This window comes from Oryx dammah, unplaced genomic scaffold, assembly GCF_014754425.2.
Source record: "Oryx dammah isolate SB20612 unplaced genomic scaffold, SCBI_Odam_1.1 HiC_scaffold_8, whole genome shotgun sequence".
NCBI classification, from domain to species: Eukaryota; Metazoa; Chordata; class Mammalia; order Artiodactyla; family Bovidae; genus Oryx; species Oryx dammah.
This window is the reverse complement of record NW_024070192.1, coordinates 26,070,278-26,093,286: the sequence shown is the minus strand read 5'-3', so window position 1 is coordinate 26,093,286 and position 23,009 is coordinate 26,070,278. Positions and strand designations below refer to the sequence as shown.

Genomic DNA, 23,009 nt, shown 5'->3' with positions numbered 1-23,009 from the left:
CTGTGTTGAAGTGGTTGGCCGCTGTCTGTAAGAATATAAACGCAGTGAGAGTGGGGCTGGCTTGTCCTTTGTCCTCATCCTAGCTCAAAGTTTAGCAGATAGCAGTGGCTCAGAAACTGTGGAATAATGGAGGGGCTCTAGAGCAAGACAGAACCGGATTCCAGTTTTAGCTCTTCTTGTTTATTAGCTCTGTGATCTTAGGCCAGTCCCTTGACCTCTGTGAGCCATAGTTTTCTCAAGTAAGATGGTGGTCATAATACCTCCTATACAGGGTCACTGTAAGGATTAACTGACAGTATGCATTTAAACTGCCCTACACAGTACCCTCCATAAACTGTAGGGATGTCTCAGTCAACTCTCAAAATCATTCTGGGGTTGGGGCAGCTGATCTCTACCCATTTCACAGATGGAAAAACTGAGATCCCCCAAAGAAGAGAATATAAAATCACTGAACCAATCCGAAGCACAATTCAAACCTGGTTCTCCCAAGGCTAAGCCTCTTCGGACATTTCTGAGCTTTGCTGCAGTCTGCCCCAGCAGAAGAAGAGCTAGGAAGAATGCCAGTAGGTCTGGTCAATCCCTGGGCTCCCTACGTGTTCTTCACTACTGGGACTCTTCCAGGGGCATGACTTCTTCTCCATGCCCCTCTAGACCTTTCCTCTGCTTATGATTGACATGTCCTCCATGGGCAGCTCCTCCTCTCCGATTCTCTGAGGCCTAGGCACCAACCTTCTTCCAACCTCCAGGGAGTCCCCAGTTCAGTTTACTTTATGAACATTTACTGAATGTTTATGATACTCCCAGCTGGGGACTGTGTCATCTGGGTCTTCCAGGAAACAGACACAGATGGAGATAGGAGTGGAGATAAGAGGTTTATTGTGAAGAGGGTAGGGGAGGAAGCAGGACCAGGCTGGGAGAGCTTCAGGCTGTGTTGCAGAGCTGACAAAGTGTTGGCCAACCCAGTGTGGACATCTGAGAAACGAACAGCAAGCTCTTTCTTGGAGGGAGATAGGACGAGCTCACATCCATGGGTACCACTGGAACTCTGAGATATGAGGGAAAGTACACATCTCTTGTTCTTAGGAGCTCAGGGTCCACAACGCAAGCACTTGTGAAACTGATCCATGTGCTCAGCTTCTGGAAGGTCTTGGGACTTTGGAAAGTTACACAGCTTGTGGTAGCCTGGCTGGGAGTGGAACAGAGGCCTGGAGCTGTTCAGGGAGAGTAAAGTGTAGATTGAAGGAGAGGATAAGAAGGGACATGGTCAGACAGGTACACAGCCTGGCAGGGCTCTGCCCCCAGCCCATGAGTGACACTGGGCAGGTGCCTCCCTGCTCTGTGCTGCATATCACCATCCTCATCATAAAGTCATCAGGCAGATGTGAGCTGCTTAAACTTTAAAAACTCTGATCAAAGTTGGGAACCTTCTCTCCAAGAAATGTACATTCTTTTATTTTTTAAAATTGTGGTAAAACACATGTATTAAAATTCACCATGTTAATGAACACCGTTCAGTGGCACTTAGTATATTCACAATGTCGTGCAATCATCACCATTTTCTAGTTCCAGAACTTTTCCCTCATCCCCAAAGAAACTCTATCCAGTCACTTCCCATTCCTCCCCATTCCCCACCCACTGGCAACCACTAATTTACTTTCTGTCTTTTTTATTTGCCTATTCTAGATATTTCCTATTCATGGAATGATGGTACAATATCTGGCCTTTCCTGTCTGCCTATTTTTACTAGGCATAATGTTTTTAAAGTTCCATCAAAGTTGTGGCAATTCATTCCACATTTGTGCTTGGATAATATTTCATTGTATAGATATACCACATGTTGTTTATTCATTCATTTGCACACTTGGTTTTGCACATGATTTTTGCACTCAGTTCTCGAGATTCTCTAAAGTTCATTCACATGGTGTGGGGTGGACTGCGTTCAGGGTGCCTTAGAGACAGAGTTGGGTCATCTGAAAGTGGGTTTCCAACTCTAATGTATGTACTCATGGGCTAAGGATTAATCACAATTTGGGAAAGGCAGGATATAAATGTTAGGAGAGCCTTCTTAGGCAGGTAGTGTTTGAGGCAGGCAGGTCAGGGGGCAGGCATTCCACGGGAAGACACAGCAGTACCCAATCCCGAGGGGATAAAGCGCTCTTCAGGGGACAGTGTTGTTTTAGCCACTGCAGTCTCCTCCTAGCACAGCAACTCTGAGCAACCTCCTCAAGCCTGGGGAGGATGAGGTGGCTGGGTCGACAGAGAATATGACATCAATTGTCACCTCACAGCTGTTTATTTCCTTGAAGCCAGGTGCCAGACCTGTCCTCAGCTACTCTTTGCACAGGCTAAACAGCCTTCCTAAATAATAGTCTGTTTCCTCCACAGGTTGCATCATCCCTTTCTAGGGACCATCCCCCAAAGCCTGAGGCTGCAGGGGTCTGTCTGAAGCCCCTCGCATCAAGCTCAATCCCTTCAGGTCTGGCTCCTTCCTCCTAATCCATCCTAATACATGTCTTACTTCTGCATATATGCCTGGCCCTTTCCCTTATCATTGTTGTTGTTGTTATTTAGTTGTAAGTTGTGTCTGACTTTTTACGACCCCATGGGCTATAGCCCGCCAGACTCCTGTGTCCATGGGATTTCCCAGGCAAGAAGATTGGAGAGAGATCTTCCCAACCCAGGGATCGAACCCACATCTCCTGGTTGGCAGGCAGATTCTTCACCACTGAGCCACACAGGAAGCCCATCGTCTGCATTGCCCTCCTCCTTACGTCTGGCCATCTTCTCACACACCTGGCTCACTCTCACATCAGCCTTATTCTCCTTGAAATCTGGCTGACTCCTTAAATGACATATCACACCACTCCCCTACTTAGTAGAAACTTGCTCAGATAACACGCAACAGAAATATTAAATACTCTTTGGCCCTGAAGTTAGGCCATAGCTGGACACTTCCCAGAATGAACTGACTTCAACCTCAGGAATGACGCTCAGACTCTGGGCACCACCTCAGGCTCAAACTGCTCTTCCTCCCTTCTGGGGAAGGACACAGGGTGAATGTTTTGCAGGCCACATAGAACAGGAATTTAGAGGAAAACATGGGTTTACATCTCAACATTGCTTCATCCTAGGCTGTCCCTCTCCCCTTTAGGGTGGGAGAGTGCCAGTCTCACAGTGTGGATCTCACAGTCTCATCCTCTAATGTCTCACCCCATTTTGCTCCTAGAATCCTTATCCCACCTTCTGTATGGTCTCTGTCTGCTCCCACTAAAGTATGAGGTCCAAGGGAGCAGCAACTTGACCTCGCAGGTTCAGGGATGTATCCCAGTTCCTGAAGTGGTGTCTGGTATGTCAACAGAGGATAGGGGTAGGGAAAGCCTGGGGAAACATCAATGGGTTCATGGTAGCTGCCTTCCAATACCTGTGGGGCTGGAAGAGAACCTGGCTTCTCTGGGACAGCAGCACTCAAAGGCAAAACTGTAAACCACAATGACACATCCCTGGGAGGTTTGCAGCACAATGTGCCTGAGAACCAGAGCTCCCTCCTGGTATGGAAATCCCAGGGCAAAAACCCTGGGACCATCTGCCTGGACTGCTGTTTAGTGCGTGTCCAAGATGGATGGATATCAAGTTCTGGGCTCTGGACCAAGGCTGTCTCCCAAAAGGAAGGTTCTCTGTCTGAGCTCCCCTCCTTTCTCCTTGTCCGATCAGGAGAAGGCTGCTTGCTGAGGCCCAGGGAACTGACTCACATTGCGGCCTTCTTTCTCTAGATTGTGGGAGTAGTTGTGGAATTGCCCCCATTCCATCACTGAGGACACCATTCCAGGGGCGCATGGCCTAGAACTGGGGTGGCGGCAGATGATGTGGGAGAATGCTGAATTAACAGTCCCGAGTTTCCTTCTAACTGTGCGACCAAGGCACTGTGCCTCTCCTCTGAGTCTCATCTACTGTCTAACAGAAGGGGCTCAATAATGCCTTCATCAACTTCCCAGGATCAATGCAAGAGAAAAAACAATTGTGTAAGTACCCTGAAAATGGTACAGATGAAAGGGATTCAAGTTAAGGACCAGAACACTCAAATCCACTAGATAATTTCTCTCTTAGTGTGGTAAGCAGCATAATGGCTTCCCAAAGATGTCCACATATCTTTGTTGGAAGCTGTGAATTTGTTACCTTATGAGACAAAAAGGACTTTGCATATGTGAGTAAGGATTTTGAGATGGGGAGATTTTCATGAATTATCCAGATAGGCCCAATGGAATCACAAGTGTCCTTGTAAGAGGCAGGCAAGAGGGTCAGAGTCAGAGAGGAGATGTGAAGATGAAAGGAGAGGTCAGAGTGACGTGGCCACAAGCCAAGGAAGGCCACCATCTTTTGGAGCTGGAAAAGGCAAAGAACAGATTCTGTCCTAGAGCCTTCAGAGGAACACAGCTCTGCTCACATCTAATTTTAGCCATTTCAGACTTCTGACCTCCAGAACTATAAGATAATCAATTTGCATTAACAGAGGAAAACAACAGAATGGGACAGACTAGAGATCTCTTCAGAAAATTGGAGATATGAAGGGAATATTTCGTGTAAAAATGGGCACAAAAAGGACAGAAATGGCAAGGACCTAAGAGAAGCAGAAGAGATTAAGAAGAGGTGGCAAGAATACACAGAAAGACTGTGCAAAAAAGGTCTTAATGAACTGGATAACCACGATAGTGTGGTCACTCATCTAGAGCCAGACATCCTGGAGTGTGAAGTCAAGGATGCATCACTTGCAAAACTACAAACAAAGCTAGTGGAGGTGATGGAATTCCAGTCAAGCTGTTTCAAATCCTAAAAGATGATGCTGTTAAAGTGTTGCACTCAATATGTCAGCAAATTTGGAAAACTCAGCAGTAGCCATAGGACTGGAAAATGTCAGTTTTCATTCCAGTCCCAAAGAAGGGCAATGCCAAAGAATGCTCAAACTAGTGTACAATTATGATCCATTTCACATGCTAGCAAGGTAATGCTCAAAAGCCTTCAAGCTAAACTTCAACCGTATGTGAACCAAGAACTTCCAGACGTACACAAGCTGGAATTAGAAAAGGCAGATGAGCCAGAGATCAACTTGCTAACATCTGTTGGATCATAGAGAAAGCAAGGGAATTTCAGAAAAACATCTACTTCTGCTTCATTGACTACGTTAATGCTTTTGACTGTGTGGATCACAACAAACTCTGGAAAATTTTTCAAGAGATGGAAATGTGAGACCACCTTACCTGCCTCCTCAAAGACCTATATGCCGATCAGGAAGCAATGGAACTGGACATGGGACAACAGACTGGTTCCAAATTGGGAAAGGAGTATGTCAAGGCCATATATTGTCACCCTGGTTATTTAACTTCTATGCAGAGTACGTCATACAAAATGTTGGACTGTTTGAAGCACAAGCTGGAATCAAGATTGCTGAGACAAATATCAACAACCTCAGTTATACAGATGATATCACCCTCATGGCAGAAAGTGAAGAGGCACTAAAGAGGCTCTTGATAAAGGTGAAAGAGGAGAGTGAAAAAGCTGGCTTAAAACTCAACATTCAAAAAACTAAGATGATGGCATCTGGTCCCATCACTTCATGGCAAATAGATGGGGAAATAATGGAAACAGTAGCAGATTTTATTTTCTTGGGGTCCAAAATCACTATAGATGGTGACTTCAGTCATGAAATTAAAAGACACTTGCTCCTTGGAAGAAAAGCTATGACAAAACCTAGACAGCGCATTAAAAAGCAGAGATATCACTTTGCTGACAAAGGTCCATCTAGTCAAAGCTATAGTTTTTCCAGTAGTCATGTATGGATGTGAGAGTTGGACCAGAAAGAAGGCTGAGTGCAGAAGAAGTGATACTTTCAAACTATGGTGTTGGAGAAGACTCTTGAGAGTCCCTTGGACTGCAAGGAGATCAAACCAGTTAATCCTAAAGGAAATCAACCCTGAATATTCATTAGAAGGACTGATGCTGAAACTAACGTTCCAAGACTTTGGCCACCTGATGCAAAGAGCTGACTCACTGGAAAAGACCCTGATGCTGGGAAAGATTGAGGGCAGGAGGGAAAGGGGGCATCAGAGAATGAGATGGCTGGGTGGCATCACTGACTCAGCGGACATGAGTTTAAGAAAGCTCTAGGAGATAGGGAAGCTGGGCTGCTGTTCATGGGGCTGCAAAGAGTCAGACATGATTTAGTGACTGAATAGCAGCAATAGGAAGTTAATATAGACAAAGTCATCTACACACTGTTTAAATCTGATTCTCTGACTTTTTTTCAATGTTCCTTCTCATTCAATGAAAACATCTGTGGTTACCAAGTTAGCTCAGCCCTCCCATGTTATCGAAGTCTTCTAAGCTTTCTATGTATGATACTTTATGCATACTGACTTGTTTTATAAGATTGAGCTATCATTCACATAAAATTTTACATAAAATTCATCATTTAAAGTGTATAATTCAGTGGTTTTTACTATATTCACAAGATTGTGCCACCATCATCACGATCTAGTTCCAGAACGTTTCCATCAAACCAAAAAGAAACCTGTATCCATCAGCAGTCACTCTCCACTCCCCTGCCTTCAACCCCTAGGAAACACTCATCTATTTTCTGTCTCTGGATTTGCCTATTCTGGACATTTTACATACAGGAAATCATACAATATGTGGCCTTTTGTGTCTGGCTTCTTTCACACAGCATATTTTCAAGGTTAAGTCCACATAGCACGTGTAAGTATTTTCTCTCTTTTCATTGGTATATAACATTTCACTGTAGTTACATACCAAGTTTATTGATCCATTTATCAGCTGATGAGCATTTGAATTATTTCCTTGTGGTATTGTGAATAACATTGCTATGAACATTTATTTGTGTATATGTTTTTGTGTGGACATATGTTTTCAGCTCTCTGGGATAGATACCTAGAAGTGGAATTGTTGGGTCACATAGTAACTCTCTATTTAACTTTCTGAGTAACTGCCAGACTGTTTTTCACAGAAGCTGCATGATTTTGCATTCCCACCAGCAGTGTGTGAGGGTTCTAGTTTTTCCAGGTACTTGCCAACATTTTCCTTTGCTAAAATTTTAACTACTTTAGTGAATGTGAAGTGGTATCTCATTATGGTTTTGATTTGTATATCCTTAATTGCTGATAACACTGAGCAGCTTTTAATCTGCTTATTGTCCATTTGTATATCTCCTTTGGAGAAATGTCTATTTACATCTTTTGCCCATTTTGGCGGGGTGGGGGGTGGGGCGGGTAGGCTATGCTGTTTGTTCATTGCAGCATGTAGGCTTTCTCTAGTTGCTCAGGGGGGTCAGTTGCCCCTGACACGTGGGAATCTTAGCTCCCTGACCAGGGATCAGTCCTGTGTTCCCTGCATTTGAAGATGGACTCGTAACCACTGGACAACCAGGGAAGTCCCCTCTGTCCACTTTTTTGGGTTGTCTTGTGGTTGTTGAGTTGTAGGACTTCTTGATATATTCCGGATATTAGACCCTTTTCAGATATATGGTTTGCAGATATTCTCTCCCATTCTGTAGGTTTTCTTTTCACTTTCTTTTTAAAATTTACGTTTATTTATTAAGTCTTAGTTGTGGCATGCAGGATCTTTGGTCTTGATTGTGGCACGCGGGATCTTCAGCTGTGGCATGTGAACTCTTAGCTGTAGTTTGATGGGATCTAGTTCCGTGACCAGGGATCAAACCCAGGCTCCTTGCTTTGGGAGTCAGAGCCTTAGCCACTGGACCACCAGGGGAATCCCTTTTTACTTTCTTGATCATGTCCTCTGAGACACAAAATTTTTAAATTTTGATGAAATCCAGTTTATGTCTTTTCTTTGGTTTGTTTCAGCTATGTGTTCCTAACTTCTTGAAAGTTTACAAAAACCAAGAGAGGTAGAGAGTATCTTTAGCACCCCCATTTTACAGATGAAGAAATTAGGGTACAGAAGAGGGAAGCACTGCCTGAGATCAAGCAGCTAAACAGGTGGCAGAGCTGAACACACGCATTCATGCTCTGGGTCCCCAAGCGGGACGACCTCACTGCTCCCCTGCTCAATCTCAGTTTGAGGAAGAGGATCCTTAAATTATTCTTGGACCATCAAGACTTGTTCAAGATTAGGCTAGCCAGGCTGACAGTTTTCATAGTTTATCTTTTATTGTTCATGAATTAATCTGAAGGGTAAGTGCGAGGGGAGGGGTCCTCAGGCGGGGCATGTCTACGGCAGCTTCCCCAGTGCTGTGAAGCAGCCTCTGTGAGCCCAGGCCCTGCCCACCTTGCCCTCCATCAGGACTGCCAAGGCCTCAGACAAAGGATCTTGCCCCTCACTTTGGTCCTAATCTAAGTAAGAAAGGTCAGCCAAGAAAGTGAGGCCTGTGTAACCTGGTCAGGTTCAAAGGCGGGGGGGAAGTCCCATGCTGAGTCAGGGACAGCAGGAATGGAGGTAAGGAGACCCAAGGTCTCAGAAGAGTGAGGAGTGGGCAACAGGAACGACCTAATCCAGAGGCAGGGGCAAAGGAAAGATGTGCTCTGGTGGAAGTGTCTCCCAGGTGTCAGAGCCTGGGAGGCAAGTAAAGGCAGCCCCACCTGCATAGGTAGCCACCTGAGGAATGGGGCCATTCCTGACTGACCTGCTGGGGGAGGGCAAGGAGCACTGGTCTGAGGAGTCACCTAATGAGGGGCCTTCCTTCTGCTTAGGTGACACTGCGTGGAGGCGGTCAGTTTGCCCTGTGGCCCACATCCACCTGAAAGGTAGCAAGTTCTACACTGGGCCAGAGGGGATTTTCCAGAAACCCAGGGCTACCTACTGACAAGTTTCAGCATCACAAAGAAATGACAGGCGTTCCTTCTGTCTTGTCAGGAATCAGGAATTCTTGCTTGGAACCTCTTTCCCTAGGGCTAGCATGCCCAAGGAGAAGGCAATGGCATCCCACTCCAGTACTCTTGCCTGGAAAATCCCATGGATGGAGGAGCCTGGTAGGCTGCAGTCCATGGGGTCGCTAAGAGTCGGGTTCACTTTCACTTTCATGCATTGGAGAAGGAAATGGCAACCCACTCCAGTGTTCTTGCCTGGAGAATCCCAGGGACGGGGGAGCCTGGTGGGCTGCCATCTATGGGGTCACACAGAATTGGACGTGACTGAAGTGACTTAGCAGCAGCATGCCCAAGGCCCTGTAAATCACAATGAAAACCCTAATAGTAGTAACTACCACATTTGGCAAATGTGCATTGTGTGCCAGGAACTGCACTAGGCTCTTCCCATCCATCCATCCATCATCTCCAACCCTATTAAAACCCTGACTAAGGTGTGATCCCTGCTTGCCGAGGTGAGGAAATGGAAGCTCACAGACTGAGCGACTTAACTAAGGCCACCAGCTAGTAACGACACTGACCGCTCGCAGAAGCATTGCTGTGGCAGCCTCTCAGGCCATAGCCCAGGAGCTGGACTACCACCCAATCTTACCCCCACCCCTGAGGAAGTAGGAAGAAGGGGCTGCTGCTCAGGCTGGATGTGAAATGGGGGCTGTGACCCAAGAAAAAGGGGCAGGGTTAACTGGTTTCAACAGACACAGTGGCCAAGGACTGTGGCCTCCTCTCACTTACTACTCAGAGAGCCCAGAACAGGGAGCAACCTTTGACACTGGCTGGTCCAGAGCTTCTGAAATATGTCTGAGCATCAGGTTCACTGGAGAGTGTTTAAAAATACAGATCCCTGGATACAGAGATTTGGATTCTACAGATCTTAGGGAAGCCTAGGAATGTGCGTGGAGCCTCTGGTATTTCTGATGCAGAGCCAGGTTTGACAGCCTGGGGCTGGTCCAATCCCTTCATTAAAGTCAAGAAAACGGATCTCAGTTGAGGGAAGTCTTACAGGTAAGAAGAGGAACAGTGGAGATTTGATCCCAGGAAGACACACCCTCAACATTAGATGGGTCTCCTGGGAGGAGAAAGCCAACTTGAAAGTTGACCATATCTCTGGAGCTTGGAACTGACAGAAAAAGTCCCAGGGCAGAAGATAGACTCGATATATAAATATTTGAAATTTCTAGAAAACTCACTTTCCAAAAAGCAAAATCTACGCAAGATAAAAAGGACAACATGCTGGAAGTAATACTTGCAGCAAATATGACAAAGAGTTAATATACTTGTAATTATTTATCTATGTAAATATTTCAACTTGATCAGGAAATCATCAAGGCTAAATAAGTAACTGGCTAAATAGAAATAATCAATGAGCTTAAATGCGCACAGAACACAATAGTTAGTAAACAAATATTAAATGGAGGGACTTCTCTGGTGGTCCAGTGACTAAGACTCTGCACTGCAAATGCAGGGGGCCTCAAGTCTGATCCCTGGTCACATGCCACAACTAAGACCTAGTATAGCCAAAACATTTGTTTACAAATACTGAACGGAGAACATTTGATCTGGCCAGAAAACTTTAAAATGTAAATTGAAACAAGGTACCATTATGACACATTAGACTATTTTTTAAACTATATTTGTATATATGTACATACATATGTAAATAGAATAGGATTTGGAAAGAGTTGTTTTCTGATTGCCTCTTAATATCTATTTTTACCGCCCACCCCCCCCTTTTTTTTTAATTAACCAAGCCCTTCTATTATGGGGATTGGTGAGGAAGCAGCAACATGCTTACTACCTGGAATGCAGACATGATGGCTGGAGCTCCAGGGACCACATTAGACCATGTGGAGACCTTAGGGATGGATGCTATGAAACAAGGATACAGTGTATAGAGTTAGAAGCCTGGATTCTTCGTGACCAACAACCTTGGGTCCACTAGGCTAGCCCTGAAATGCTTTGTCCAGACGTCTTCTATGTGGAAGAAGACAAGCTTAAGCTTATGTTATTTTCTGCCGTGTACAGTTGAACCTAAACTTATCTGATACATGTATCAACCTCTGTAGAAGTAGCAAGGTGACTATACTATGGTAATGTTTACATTTATTATTATTACCATTTTACATTTAGAATATATTCATGTATTATGTATGTAAGTATCTGTTTTGGAGCCTCAGTGAACTCAGCTTGCCTATCACCTCCTAGTGATGTGACCTGGGGCAGTCAATTTGTTTGAGCCTGTCTGCTCATCTGTAAAGTGGGCATGATAATAACAACATTTATCTCACTGGGTTGTTGTGGTGCTTAAATGAATTAATGCAGATAAAATTCTTGCACCATGCCTGGCTTACAGCTATTACTGTACTACATTATGCTATCACATTACGGCAGATCCAACCAGAAAAACCTAGGACATATTGTTGAGTAAAAGAAACAGGTTGCAAAGCTGGCACATGAGTATGATCCCTTTTGTGAAAAATTATTTTTATTTCTACATAGATATGTATATCAAGAGATGTCTCGTGGGATGGTTGGCCAAATGCTGTAGTGGTAATTCCTAGATAGTAGAAGTTTTGCTTTCTTCTATATGGTTGAAAAAATCGTTATTATTTTTTGAGCAGTAAAATTTCTAAAAAAAGAAAAGTCCCTTGGAAAACAATATAACAACTCATACCAAGAATCATTAAAGCATCTATACCCTTTGACCCAATCACTCTTGGGAATTGATCTGAGGAAATAATTCAAGGGCGGGAAGAAGCTATATCCATAAAACCATGTACTACAATGTGATTTGTGATAGAGAAACATGGGGAACCATTTAAATGACATATTAGGGTAATACTACTATTATTCGCTTACTGGAACACTGTGCAACAATTAAAATGAGCAAGATGATGGCCATGTAACCATATGGAAAAATGCTTATGACAGACTGAGAAGAAAAAGGAGCAGAATGCAAAATTAGGTCTGTGTCAGGAGTACAACTAGGCGAGAGTCTTGGATGCATTTGCATGAGTACTGGGAGAGAACACAGACACAGCTGAGTTTGCTGGGACCACTGACTGTAGACATTTGTTTTTCACTTAAAATTCTGACTAATGTTTCTATAATGTTCTTTGTATAATTTTTAAAATTGGCTTTGGGATTTCCCTGGCGGTCCAATGGTTAAGACCCTGAGCTTCCAATATAGGGGTGCAGGTTCGATCCCTAGTCAGGGAACTAAGAGGCCACATGCCACGGGCCAAGAAAAAACAAAAATTGAAAAACTGGCTTCAAAAATCCCCTCAGGGAAAATAAAGGAAAGCAGGAAGAAGAAGAGAGGATGCAGAAGATGAGTCTTCCAGAAGTGGGGTCTGGATGAGGAGTTCAGAGGTAATCTGAACACACGGGCACAGTTTCAGCTGGGTCTTCTACCTGGGTGGAAGTGATCAGGTGGAACAAAACAGTTGCCCGAGTTCGGGAGACAGTACCTTAGCTGATACTAAAGTCAGAATTAATAGTGCTCTCCAGACTGAAATCCTCTGGAAAAACTGATCATGCTTGCCATTGATGACCAGTGAGCTGGCAAGGGGATGAACTGCCAGGCCTCCTGGAATACGGTTTGGCACTGTGTATCCAAATGGAGGATGCGAATTTCCTTGGAATCAGCAACCCCACTCCTTGGGATTTAGCCTAAATATAAGGAAATGATTGAGCCAGTGTATAAAAATATTTACACAAGACATTCATGATAAATGAATTCATTATAAAGTTTATAAAAATAAAGAAAGTAAACCTTCTGCTTCACCAAAAAGGAATTGGAAAGCTAACTTTGGGGATGACCATGCAGCGGTGCACTAAAAAGCCACACTAAAAATTAGGGTGTAGATATGAATTTGACAAGATGCCCACCACACCTGAGGGAGAATAAGAAGGCAACGAAAGCAAGATGCATATTATCCCCTTTTCATGACTTTATCTAAAGATGTTCATTCGAATATAAGAATCTCTGCTTAGATACACACCAAGATCTAAAAGTAGTTAACCTCTGAATGGTGGGATTACAAATGGGATCAAGCAGTACAGTCCAACTGTAATAAGCAGTTCAAACAGTGAGTGTGACCACCCCCTCCTGCTCCTATTTGCTGTGGTTGGCCACTCCTTTGCCCAACATCTTCTCCACTCTAGGACCCAGGTGAATGCAAGGGCCTCTGTTTTAACACTGCAGGTCTCTGTGGCGGAAGTGTTAGGGGAAGCACACTGACTGAAGCTGCCCACCCTGGCCAGGCACCATAGTAACCGTTAGAATGAACTGTTCTATGACAGGAGGTCCTGGTAAGGACCACGGAACTAATAAGCCACCACCAACTGGGAGAGTTCAGGAAAGGTCAAAAAGAGACACCACATGTCTGACCACCTCCCAGAATCCTCCTCACTGGCGTCCATCTTGGCTGAACAAGGCGCGCACTCAGGAAGGACTCTGAGTCAGAATGATTGGCTAAAGACAACCCGGACAGCAATCCCATCACCATACACCCCGAGACTGCGAGCCACTGTGGCAGAGCAGTTCTCCTGGGTTCCCTCCTTCTCTCCGCCTGGGCGCCCTTTCCCAATAAAACCTCTTGCTTTGTCAGCACATGTATCTCCTCGGACAATTCATTTCTGAGTGTTAGACAAGAGCCCAGTTTCCTGCAACAGGAGGAGATGGTGGACCACCCACTGGCTCTTACAATCTGTGTTGGGCAAGTTTCCTGGCCCTTCCCAGGTTCAACAGAGCAGGAATATATACTGGTAAATATTTTGAACAATAAAACAAGTTACCATGTAAGTTATTTCATCCTTGTCTTAGCACATTCAGGCCGCTAAAATAAAAATACCATAGGCTGGGTGGCTTAAAGAACAAACGTTTATTTCTCACAGTTCTGAAGGCTGGGAAGTCCAAGATCAAGGTGCCAGTAGATTTGGTGAGGGCTCGATTCCTGGTACATAGCCATCTGTCTTCCCTCCATGTCATCGCGTGGTGGAAGAGGCCAGGGAGCTCTCTTTCATAAGCACATTAATCCCTTTCATGAGGGCTCTATCCTCATGACCTAATTACCTCCCAAAGCACCGCCCCTGAAGACCATGCCTCCAGGGATGAAGTTTCCACGTATGGATTTGGGAGGAACACGAACATTCAGTTTAAAGCAATCCCATTACTTAAAAGTCCTTTCTTTGCAGGATGCAGTTCCTTTCCAGGAAGCGGACGGTCTCTCGCAGATGGGACACGTGGGTTCTCCAGGAGGAAAAACACAGAAACTGAGACCAAGCACCAAGGCAGAGACGCCAGCTTCAAGCCTGAGGCAGAGGGGCCAGAGAGAGGTCAGGATTTTGGCTAGTTTAAGAGACAGGTCAATCAACCTGACCCATGGTCAGAATAAAACAACAATGTGACTGAAAGTTCTAAATGTCCAGAAGTGTTACACCAGGTCTGCTACCTTACTGCTTATATGACTTGGGTCAACTTAGATGGCCTCTTCGAATGTCCTCATATGTAAAATGCAAGTCAAAACAGCTGTCCGGCTTACCTTACTTGGTTGTCAATGAGGGTGGGGATGGGGAAGGGGTGGGGGTGAGGGCTGGGGTGGCTCCACTGTCAGCCCTAAAGCTGCCAGCACTCCAGGTGGGGAAGGTTGGTCCTGCAAGCTGCAACCACACACACACACACACACACACATTTCTCTGACTCCTCTCATCACCTCATCATCAGGGCATTTGTTCACCCTTCTTATTTGTATCCATATGCCTTTCAACAGGGCTTCCCTGGTGGCTCAGTGAAGCGTCTGCCTGCAATGGGGGAGACCCAGGTTCGATCCCTAGGTCGGGAATATCCCCTGGAGAAGGCAATGGCAATCCAACAGAAGCCTCCACATGCAGGAGGAGAACCCCTCTGATGAATGATCCTGAGAAGGCCTGGATGCAGAGGGAAGGACCTCACTCCACTTGGCCATGTCTGGAATTAGCCTCATTTCCCTTGTTTCTCCAGATCTCCAACTCTCAGAATGGAAGGCAGGACAGGATGGGGTTTCTCAACCTGGCCTGACTATTAGAGCCACGACTAAAAAAACGAGATTTCTTGGCTCCACCTTCTGGAGACTCTGATTCACATGGAAATGGGGGTGGTGGGGCGGTGGTGGGGGCTGAATCACAGAAGGTGATCTGTGCCATCCCCACTGAACTCCCATTCAACCCCTCTGCACAGACCTCGTGAGGTGCCCCAGCAGGGAGGGCCCAGGCATCTCAGGTGGCACGAACCCTGGCAGCAGGGAGAAACCTGAGTGGGCCCAGGTTATCTGACGGCACACCTGCACTGGCCCCGTGCTCGCGTCTTGAATATCATGATCAGGGGAAAGCTCGAGAAGGGGCTCCCAGGCAGAACACACAGGTCACCATGCAAGCTATGCTGGGGTCAGAGGAGGGAGTAGGAAAAAGGCATTCCTCCTTTTCTGCTGTCAGTCCCTCACAAACAAAGGCACTGCAGGCTTCCCCAGCTCCTCTATACACATTCACTGATAGCCCTGGCGTTTCTCTCTTTATATGTCTGTCAACATGGTGGTAAGTGCCTTGAGGGCTGGGTTAGGTCTTACTCTTCTCTGCTCAGTGCTGGCACACAGTTAGTGCTTGCTGAATATTTCATGAATAAAGGAGAGGTGGTAACACTTACCATGTTACCACAGGTCAAAAAAAAAACATACTCACACACCCACTAGGCACACGGGAAATGCATGTGCTCACCTCTGAGGGGTGGGGAAACCCCACCCCTAGTCACCCAGCTAGAGGCTGAGCTTTGTATGCCCTGATTTGCGAGGGTACTAAATTACCTTTGGCAACAGGGAACCCTCTGACATGATAAATTATTTGCCTCTTCACAGGAAATACCTTCCTCTCCACTAGCCTCCCCACACTGCATAGAATTATTAGGTTAAGAATATCTGCCCTTAAAAAAAGAAAGGGAAAGCTTTTTTTTTTATGGACACATGCCAGTTAATGAATGTAGATGGAATGATAGAGTCAGAAATTTACATTTTGCAGTTTCCAGCCTAACCACTGATTTAGGCAAGGATAATCCATAAAAGCCAAGACCACAGCCAAATGATGAGGTTCAGGAAGGAATCTCAGCTCTACACTGATCCTCAAGCCCCCAAATCAGGATCCCACACTCCACTGAAGCCCAGACAAAGGAGAGGACCACAGTTAAGACAGCCTCCAGATAGGCTTATTAGGTTATTTAAATAAAATCAGGTGACCATTTCTGCAGGTAAAAGGCCAGGGGAGAATTACCAGGCTCTGATCTTTCCTGAATTCTCCCCTCCCGCTTCCCCCTCAGCTCCCCGCATCTTCACTCTTTCAAGGGAAGGGCTGCAGTGGGGAGGGAGAAGCCTGGGGAGCACTCTGGAAGATCCGAGGCTCCTGACACCCACGCATATCCTGGCTGCCCAAAGAGATGAGGCAAGTCTTGCTCTGATCTTTCCCATTGTTCTCAGAGTCCAGCAGGCTGCAGTGCTGGACACCCATGTCCTGACCTGTCCTGTTGGGGCAGGAAGCCTGAGAGCTCTATTTCTCAGAATCTTCTGTCAACCAGGATTTGTTTAGAGTCTACTGATGAGAGGCACCCACAGAAACCACTGTTCCTTCTTTGGAGTAATGCTTCTCTGGCAGTGGTAGGTGCACTTGATGCCAGTCCCCAGGCCAGGGAAGTCCCCCCATCCACCTCACTGTAGCTATTCCCCTGGGGATGCCAGGGCTGGGCAGTGGTCAGAACCAGGACAGCACCTGCCAGTGGCGATGTCTGCAGTCACCCCAGCCCCCAAAGCCTACCTGCAGAGTCCTGGCTACAGAACATGTACCTCTCCTCCGGGGGCTATCCTCTGGGCACGCAAGTGGGGGTTCTCTGCTGCCAGGCCTCTTGGAGCCGAGATAGAAGGGACAGCAACAGAGAGTCCAGCACAGCCAGCCCCTCCCAGGAACACCGAAGACCCCTGGAACAAGAGGCCTGGCTGTGACTGCCCCCTCTTACTAGTTTCAACCCTCACCCTCTGCCAAGGCCAAGGCCCTGGCACCAGAGGCCCTTCCTTGTCAACCTTTCTCACTTCTCTCGGGTCTGCAGATGTGTAGTCAGGGTTCCCTGGGGCACCGAACCACTGTCCCCACAACACACCTGTGATCCAGCAGCAACAGGCCCTGCTCCCGTAGCTCCTTCACCTCCCTGCTGGCTCCAAACAGGTCCCACAGGGTCAGCTGGGGCTCAAACTGCTGCCAGTGCTGGGAAAACAAGAAGGGGCAGAGGTGCAGAACCACAAGGTGGGGAGCGGGCAGGGGCTAATCTAGGCCACCTGCCTGGGGGTACAGTGAGGGGTGGCTCCAGTCCAGCACAGAGATCTTAGAAACTGACTATCACGTACACCAGGACCAGGTCAATGGGTCAGCAGGGAGGTGGGCTCCTTCACTCCTATTCCCCGTCCAAACCAAATCCGGCTCCCCGCCAGGCCAGCTCTTCCTTTGCTCATTCCCCTCCCTGTTCTGGCCAGAGTATGGCCAACCCTAGTTGGAGCTCTCACTGGAAAAGACCCCGATGATGGAAAAGGTTGAAGGCAAAAGATGAAGGGGGTGGCAGAGGATGAGATGGTTAGATAGCATCACCAACTCAATGGACAACATGAATTCGAGCAAACTCCAGGAGACAGTGTAGGACAGAGGAGCCTGGCATGCTACAGTCCTTGGGGTTGGAAAGAGCCAGACGTGACTTAGCAACTCAACAGAAGTCCAGGTTCTATGGCTCTGATTTCATCTAGAGCAGTTCTGGGCTTCACTGATCTTTATTGCACTTACTATCCGAGCTTTTAGCTCTGCTTAAAAAACATTTGAAAATTCTTAATCTAGCCAATTCCCTTAGATGGCTGAGAAAGTTAATATTCAGAGGTGAAAGGATGTGTGCCTAAGGTTGCAGTAGATGGGGACTAGAGCCCAGGTCTCTATAGCCCTGGTCAAGGGTTCTCACCATCACCTTCCTGCCCAGTGCTCCCACCCATCAGGTCTCAGCTAGACCAAGGCCCTACCTCTGGCTGCCAGTGCCAGAGGAATGGGAGGCTGTGTGTGTGTGTGTATAGAAGAGACAGTGAGACAGAGTGATTCTTACCAGGTAAGATAGACCTCTTACCTGGTGAGTGATGCCCACGTCTGTGCGTAGCCCCATGGCCAAAACTTCCTCCAGCCTGAAAGAAAAACCAATAGGAGTCTTGGAGAGGAGACTTATACTTCTCTCATTCTTCAGACTCCAGTTGGGATATGTGTATGGGGGATTTATGAGGATCACACAGCATGGGACAAGGTGGCGGAAGGGCAAGGCAGGAAACAAAGATGTGTAGATGGGTGGCTCTTGGGGTACAGGGGAAGCCTGGGTGAAATGCCCTCAAGCGCTCACAGCTCCAGCTCACTCAGGGGGATGCGCCTCCGGGTGCCGTGACCAAACAGCATCACCTCCTTCATCCAGTTGTCAGGCTCTAGGGTCTGGATCCGAGCCTCTCGGGTGTGGCCCCCAGCCCCCTGGGGTATAAATCGCCCATGGGCCCCTGACAACATAAACAGGTTAACAGCAGCTAACACTGTGTGTTTGCCAGATGTTAAGTCAGTGGTTCTCAAAGCGAGGCCTTTGGACCAACAGCATTTCATATGCTAGAAATGTAAATCCTCAGGCCCTGTCCAATGCCAGAAATTCCAGAATTTGGTTGGGATTCAGTTAGGTTTTAACAAGCGGTCCAAGTAATTCTGATGCATGCTGAAGGTCAAGAACCACAGTGCCAGGTACTATCCCACGCACCTCAAAACACATACTTAAGAGCTCTGCAAAGTAGGTAGTACTTTTTGCCACACTCTACATATGAGGAAACAGAGGGCCGGGGAGGTTAAGTGGCCCAAGAGCACACAGCCATGACTCTGCTCTCCTGAGTCATCCCATCTGTGGTTCATGGCACTCACCGGGCCCAACGCCAAGGTACTGACCACACTGCCAGTAAGTCCAATTGTGGGTACTAAGCGCCCCCTGTCGGGAGGGAAGGAACAGTCAATGCAGAAAGAAGTAGGTGGGCCGATCCCTGTTCAGGTAAGAGGCACCTGGTTACAATGTCCCACCATCTCAGGCCTTGGAAGCACCCTTCTCCCCAAAGGGCCACAACTGCCCTGTCACACCTTAGCCCGCCCAGGCCCCACCTTCAGCTTTAGGACTTACATTCCGGGCAAAGTTGGAGACCTCATACTGGCGAAAGCCAGCCTCCCGCAGGACTGCCCGTCCCTCCTGGTACATCTCAGCGGCCAGTTCGGGGTCCGGGGCAGGAAGGGCACCCTGCTGCACCTGGGTGAAGAGTGTGGTGCCCCGCTCCAGGGACAGCTGGTAGAGGGACACGTGGTCATCACAGCAGCGCAGCAGTTCCTGCAGCTGCCTGAGCCACGGCCCCACCTGCTGTGCTGGCAGCCCTAGCATCAGGTCCACAGAAACACGCCCTGGGAAGAGGCGCTGGGCCTCCGCCAGGGTCTGCAGAGCGTCCCTGGCCGAGTGTGTCCTCCCCAGCAGCTGGAGCTCAGCGTCATCTAGAGACTGGAGAGAGAGGGTGGAGGATAAGCACGCAGGCCAGCTCAGAGGGAGACAGAAACACCTGGCTGGACTTACTGCAGACACAGATCCAGGGGAAAACCCGTACAGATGACAAACTGGAATTCATTAAGTAGCCTGCCCAAGGTCAAACAATAGTGAAGTCAGACCTGGAAATTAGGATTGTCCAACTCCAAAGCCAACAATCTTTTTTTTTATTTTACTTTTTATTTTGAAATTTTCAAACTTATAGAAAAGTTGCAATTAACATTTTTGCCACTTTTGGTTTGTCTCTCTCTAAATATGTGCTAAGTTGCTTCAGCTGTGTCCGAGTCTTTCCAACACTATGGACCGTAGCCAGTCAGGCTTCTCTGTCCATAGGATTCCCCAGGCAAGAATACTGGAGTGGGCTACCATACCCTCCTCCAGGGGTTTCCTGACTGAAGGATCAAACTCGTGTCTCTTACATCTGCTGCATTGACAGGTGAGTTCTCTACCACTAGCACCACCTCGGGAGCCCCCTCTCTAAATATACACACATATTATTATTATGTTGAATTTTTTGAGAGTAAGTTATAGACCATGCTGTCTAAAAGAACCATGTGGGATGAAAATGTTCTGTAATTGCACTGTCCAATATAACAGATACTAACCACATGTAGTTGTTTACATTTTAGAAGTTAATTAAATTTAAATACTCACATTCTAAGTGTTTCCTAGCATGAGGTCAGTGGCAACTATATTGGTCAGTGAAGATGCGGAACATTTTAGTAGAATATGGTAGCCATTGTTCACAGGCTAGTAGGCACTTGTAATATCGTTATCTAAATGTAAAAAACATTTCTTAAGCATAAGGACATTCCCTTACACAGCCACAGTCTAATTACAGAGTTCAGGAAATGTAACATGGACACAATCCCCATATCTAACACACAGTCTTATTCAAAGTTGGCCAATTATCCCTAAATGTCTGTTGTAGTGATTTCCTCTTCCCGCCCTAATTCAGTATTCAATCAGGGGTCACACACTGCATGCAGCTGTCACTGTTTCTTTAGTCTCCTTTAGTTGAGATCCTCATCCTGCCTTTGTCATTTATGATACTGACATTTTTGAACAGTACAGGTCAGTTGTTTTAAAAACTGCCTCTTAGGGAATTCCCTGGCAGTCCAGCGGTTAGGACTCAGCGTTTTCACTGACAGGGGCCCAGGTTCAAAATCCCTGGTCAGAAAACTAAGACTCCACAAACTACACGTTGTGGCCAAACCCCACCCCCTCCAAAATCTCTTAATTAGTCCTAGAGATCTCCTGTACATCACTGTGTTTATAGTCAGCAATACTGTACTGTACATTAAAAAGTTGTTAACAGGGTAGATCGATCTCATGTTATCCGTTCTTATCCAGACGTGTACAAAGTCTCTTAGGTGTCCTGATGTTTTCTCACAATTAGATTCAAGATATGTAAGTATTTGGAGGCCAGAAGAAATGGTGTGTCCCTTTCAATATGTCCCATAGTGACAAAGCCCTGACCCCAAACTCTTTGGTAAGTGGTACATGTACTTGAAATGGGTGTGTGTGGAGTGGGGGTGGGGATATTGGGTATAGAAATACCAAGGGCCAACCTGAGAGGAACACGTTTCTCTCCCCACTTAAAACCCTTCAGTGACTCCCTTGTCACCACTAGGCAAAACCACAAGGTTCCTAGTCTGGTGCTGAAGACTTCTGGGCCCCAGCTTGCAACCTTGTCCCCAGCCTCTCCAGTCACAAGGAATGGCTCAAAGTTACCCCTAAACAGGCAAGCTCTTCCAAATCCTGTCCTCCGTCAACACCCTCCTCTGATGGACTCCTCTTCCTTATTCAAACACCACCTTCTTCAGGAAGGTTTCCATGATTTTGTCAGACTGACATGCCCTTCAGGCCATACCCTTGAAAGCCTTTTGTAGAGACCCCATTCACAAGCAGACTTTATCATGCTGCAATGATCTGACCACCTGTCTGCCTCCTTCTGTCTCCAGTCAGGCAGTAAATATTTCAAGCATCTACTATGTGCCAGGAATTACAGTGGCTGCTTGTAATACCGTGATGAACAAAAAGGCACGCATGATCCCTGCCTATTAGGGCCTGTAGTCTAGCATTCAAACAGACAAGTAGGTGTCGCCGCACACTTTTCAGTGCCTACAGGGCCCTCGCACAAAGAAGGAGCTCCACAAATATTTGCCCTATGAATGAATGTGACTGGATGAGAGACATCCTGGATGCCCCAGGATAAGGTGGGTGAGATGGGTTACCTGGAGGCCAATGGACAACCTGTTGACTCCTGCCGCCCCAAATGCTGCCAGCCTGGAGCCTGAGGCTGAAGTGGGGTTGGCCTCCAGGGTGACTTCAGAGTCTGCAGGCAGGTGAGTTGCCTGGGCCACTGCCTCCAGGACAGCTGCCACAGTACGGGGGCTGGCCAGACTGGGGGTACCCCCACCGAAGAACACAGACTCCACTCTAGGGAAAGAGAATGGAGGTGAAAATGTGGGGGAGCCCTCCAGGGTGCCTGCAACCTGTTCTGCTGCCCTACACAATTCCCAAGACCCTGCCCCCAGGACCCACCGTCGCACTCCGCTGAGTCTCAGCAGCGTCTGAGCCTCGGTCACCAGACAGCGCCTCAGAGCAGCCTCGTCCACACCACGGGGGATGTACTTGTTGAAGTTGCAGTAACTACAGCGCTTCTCACAGTAGGGCCACTGGGGGCAGGGGGCGTGTGAACCGGATGAGAGGTGACCCTGGGCTGCCCCCGGCCATTTGCAGGGTTCAGTCGCACACACCCCCATCCTGATTCCGAGGGCCGTCCACATCTAAGCCACACAACTCTCCAAGGGGATTAGTAAGCCCACTTCAGTAGGAGAAAACTGAGGTTCAGAAGGGAAATCACTTGTCAAGGTCAACGAGATTGTGAACACCAGAGACTTCAGTTCTCCGGACCAAGACCCTTCCCCGCCAGGGAACAGGTCCCAGACCGAGTCTCGGGCCGGCGAAGGGCGGCAGGTGGGCCCGCGGCCCTCCGCTCCCGCGACCCCGCCTCCCCTCCCCACTCACGTGGACGTAAAGCGCGGCGCGCTGGCTCCCGGGCGCGGGACTCTGGGATCCCCCCGCGTCCTCCGCGCGGCGGCGCCCCTGAGCCATCTTGGCGGCCTTCACCCAGCCGCGGGCCTGGGACCGCGGGAGGGCCATGGCGCCCGCTCTGGCTCAGCGGCCCGTCGCGCGGGTCAGGACGCGAGCCCGAGACAAGCCCAGGGTAGGTCTGACGGTGCGCGCAGAGCCGGGCGGGGCGGGGGTGGCGGTAGGGGAGCGGCCGCCCCGGCGGAAGGACTGGGGCTGCGTGGCCGCGCCCTTTGACGGAGCACCGCGCTAAGGGCTCGGGGGCGTAGCGCCACCTGCTGGGCACCGATGCCCTCGCCGCTGCCGCCCTGCCGTCCTTTCTCTGGCGGCTGGAGGTGTAGTGGGGCAGCTCCGCACTTTTTGGCACCACATCG

At 47.8% G+C, this 23,009-nt stretch overlaps 1 protein-coding gene across 3 annotated transcripts; it reads right to left on the bottom strand.

Annotated features, from left to right (window-relative positions):
• Positions 1–1,127: 1,127 nt before the first annotated feature.
• RSAD1 (radical S-adenosyl methionine domain containing 1) lies at positions 1,128–22,812 on the bottom strand. Of its 3 annotated transcripts, XR_005721857.1 has the most exons (13): positions 22,573–22,812; positions 22,087–22,220; positions 21,777–21,981; positions 19,132–19,497; positions 18,882–18,945; positions 18,328–18,475; positions 18,064–18,118; positions 17,065–17,168; positions 16,725–16,885; positions 13,966–14,204; positions 12,359–12,560; positions 10,687–10,757; positions 1,128–1,211 (listed from the first exon to the last, which is right to left on the bottom strand). XR_005721857.1 is itself a non-coding variant. In XM_040245709.1 (10 exons), exons 1-9 carry the CDS (start codon positions 22,705–22,707, stop codon positions 16,768–16,770), a joined length of 1,329 nt encoding a protein of 442 aa, XP_040101643.1. In that variant the 5' UTR covers positions 22,708–22,812; the 3' UTR covers positions 13,758–14,204; positions 16,725–16,767. The 3 variants fall into 3 exon arrangements, 1 of the variants encoding a protein (XP_040101643.1); XR_005721858.1 differs by lacking the exons at positions 1,128–1,211; positions 10,687–10,757; positions 12,359–12,560 and having other exon boundaries at positions 13,758–14,204; positions 18,341–18,475; XM_040245709.1 differs by lacking the exons at positions 1,128–1,211; positions 10,687–10,757; positions 12,359–12,560 and having other exon boundaries at positions 13,758–14,204.
• Positions 22,813–23,009: the final 197 nt, after the last annotated feature.

What these genes read in the sequence shown, in the direction of transcription:
- RSAD1 (XM_040245709.1), bottom strand. Translation starts at nt 22,707, where the DNA reads ATGGCCCTCCCGCGGTCCCAGGCCCGCGGCTGGGTGAAGGCCGCCAAG. An exon ending in CCCCTGAGTGAGCTGGAGCT is followed by an intron (nt 18,119 to 18,327) that starts GTGAGCGCTTGA and finishes TTTTTCTTTCAG; the next exon opens with GCTGGAGGAAGTTTTGGCCA. An exon ending in ACGTGGGCATCACTCACCAG is followed by an intron (nt 17,169 to 18,063) that starts GTAAGAGGTCTA and finishes TTGTTTTCCCAG; the next exon opens with CACTGGCAGCAGTTTGAGCC.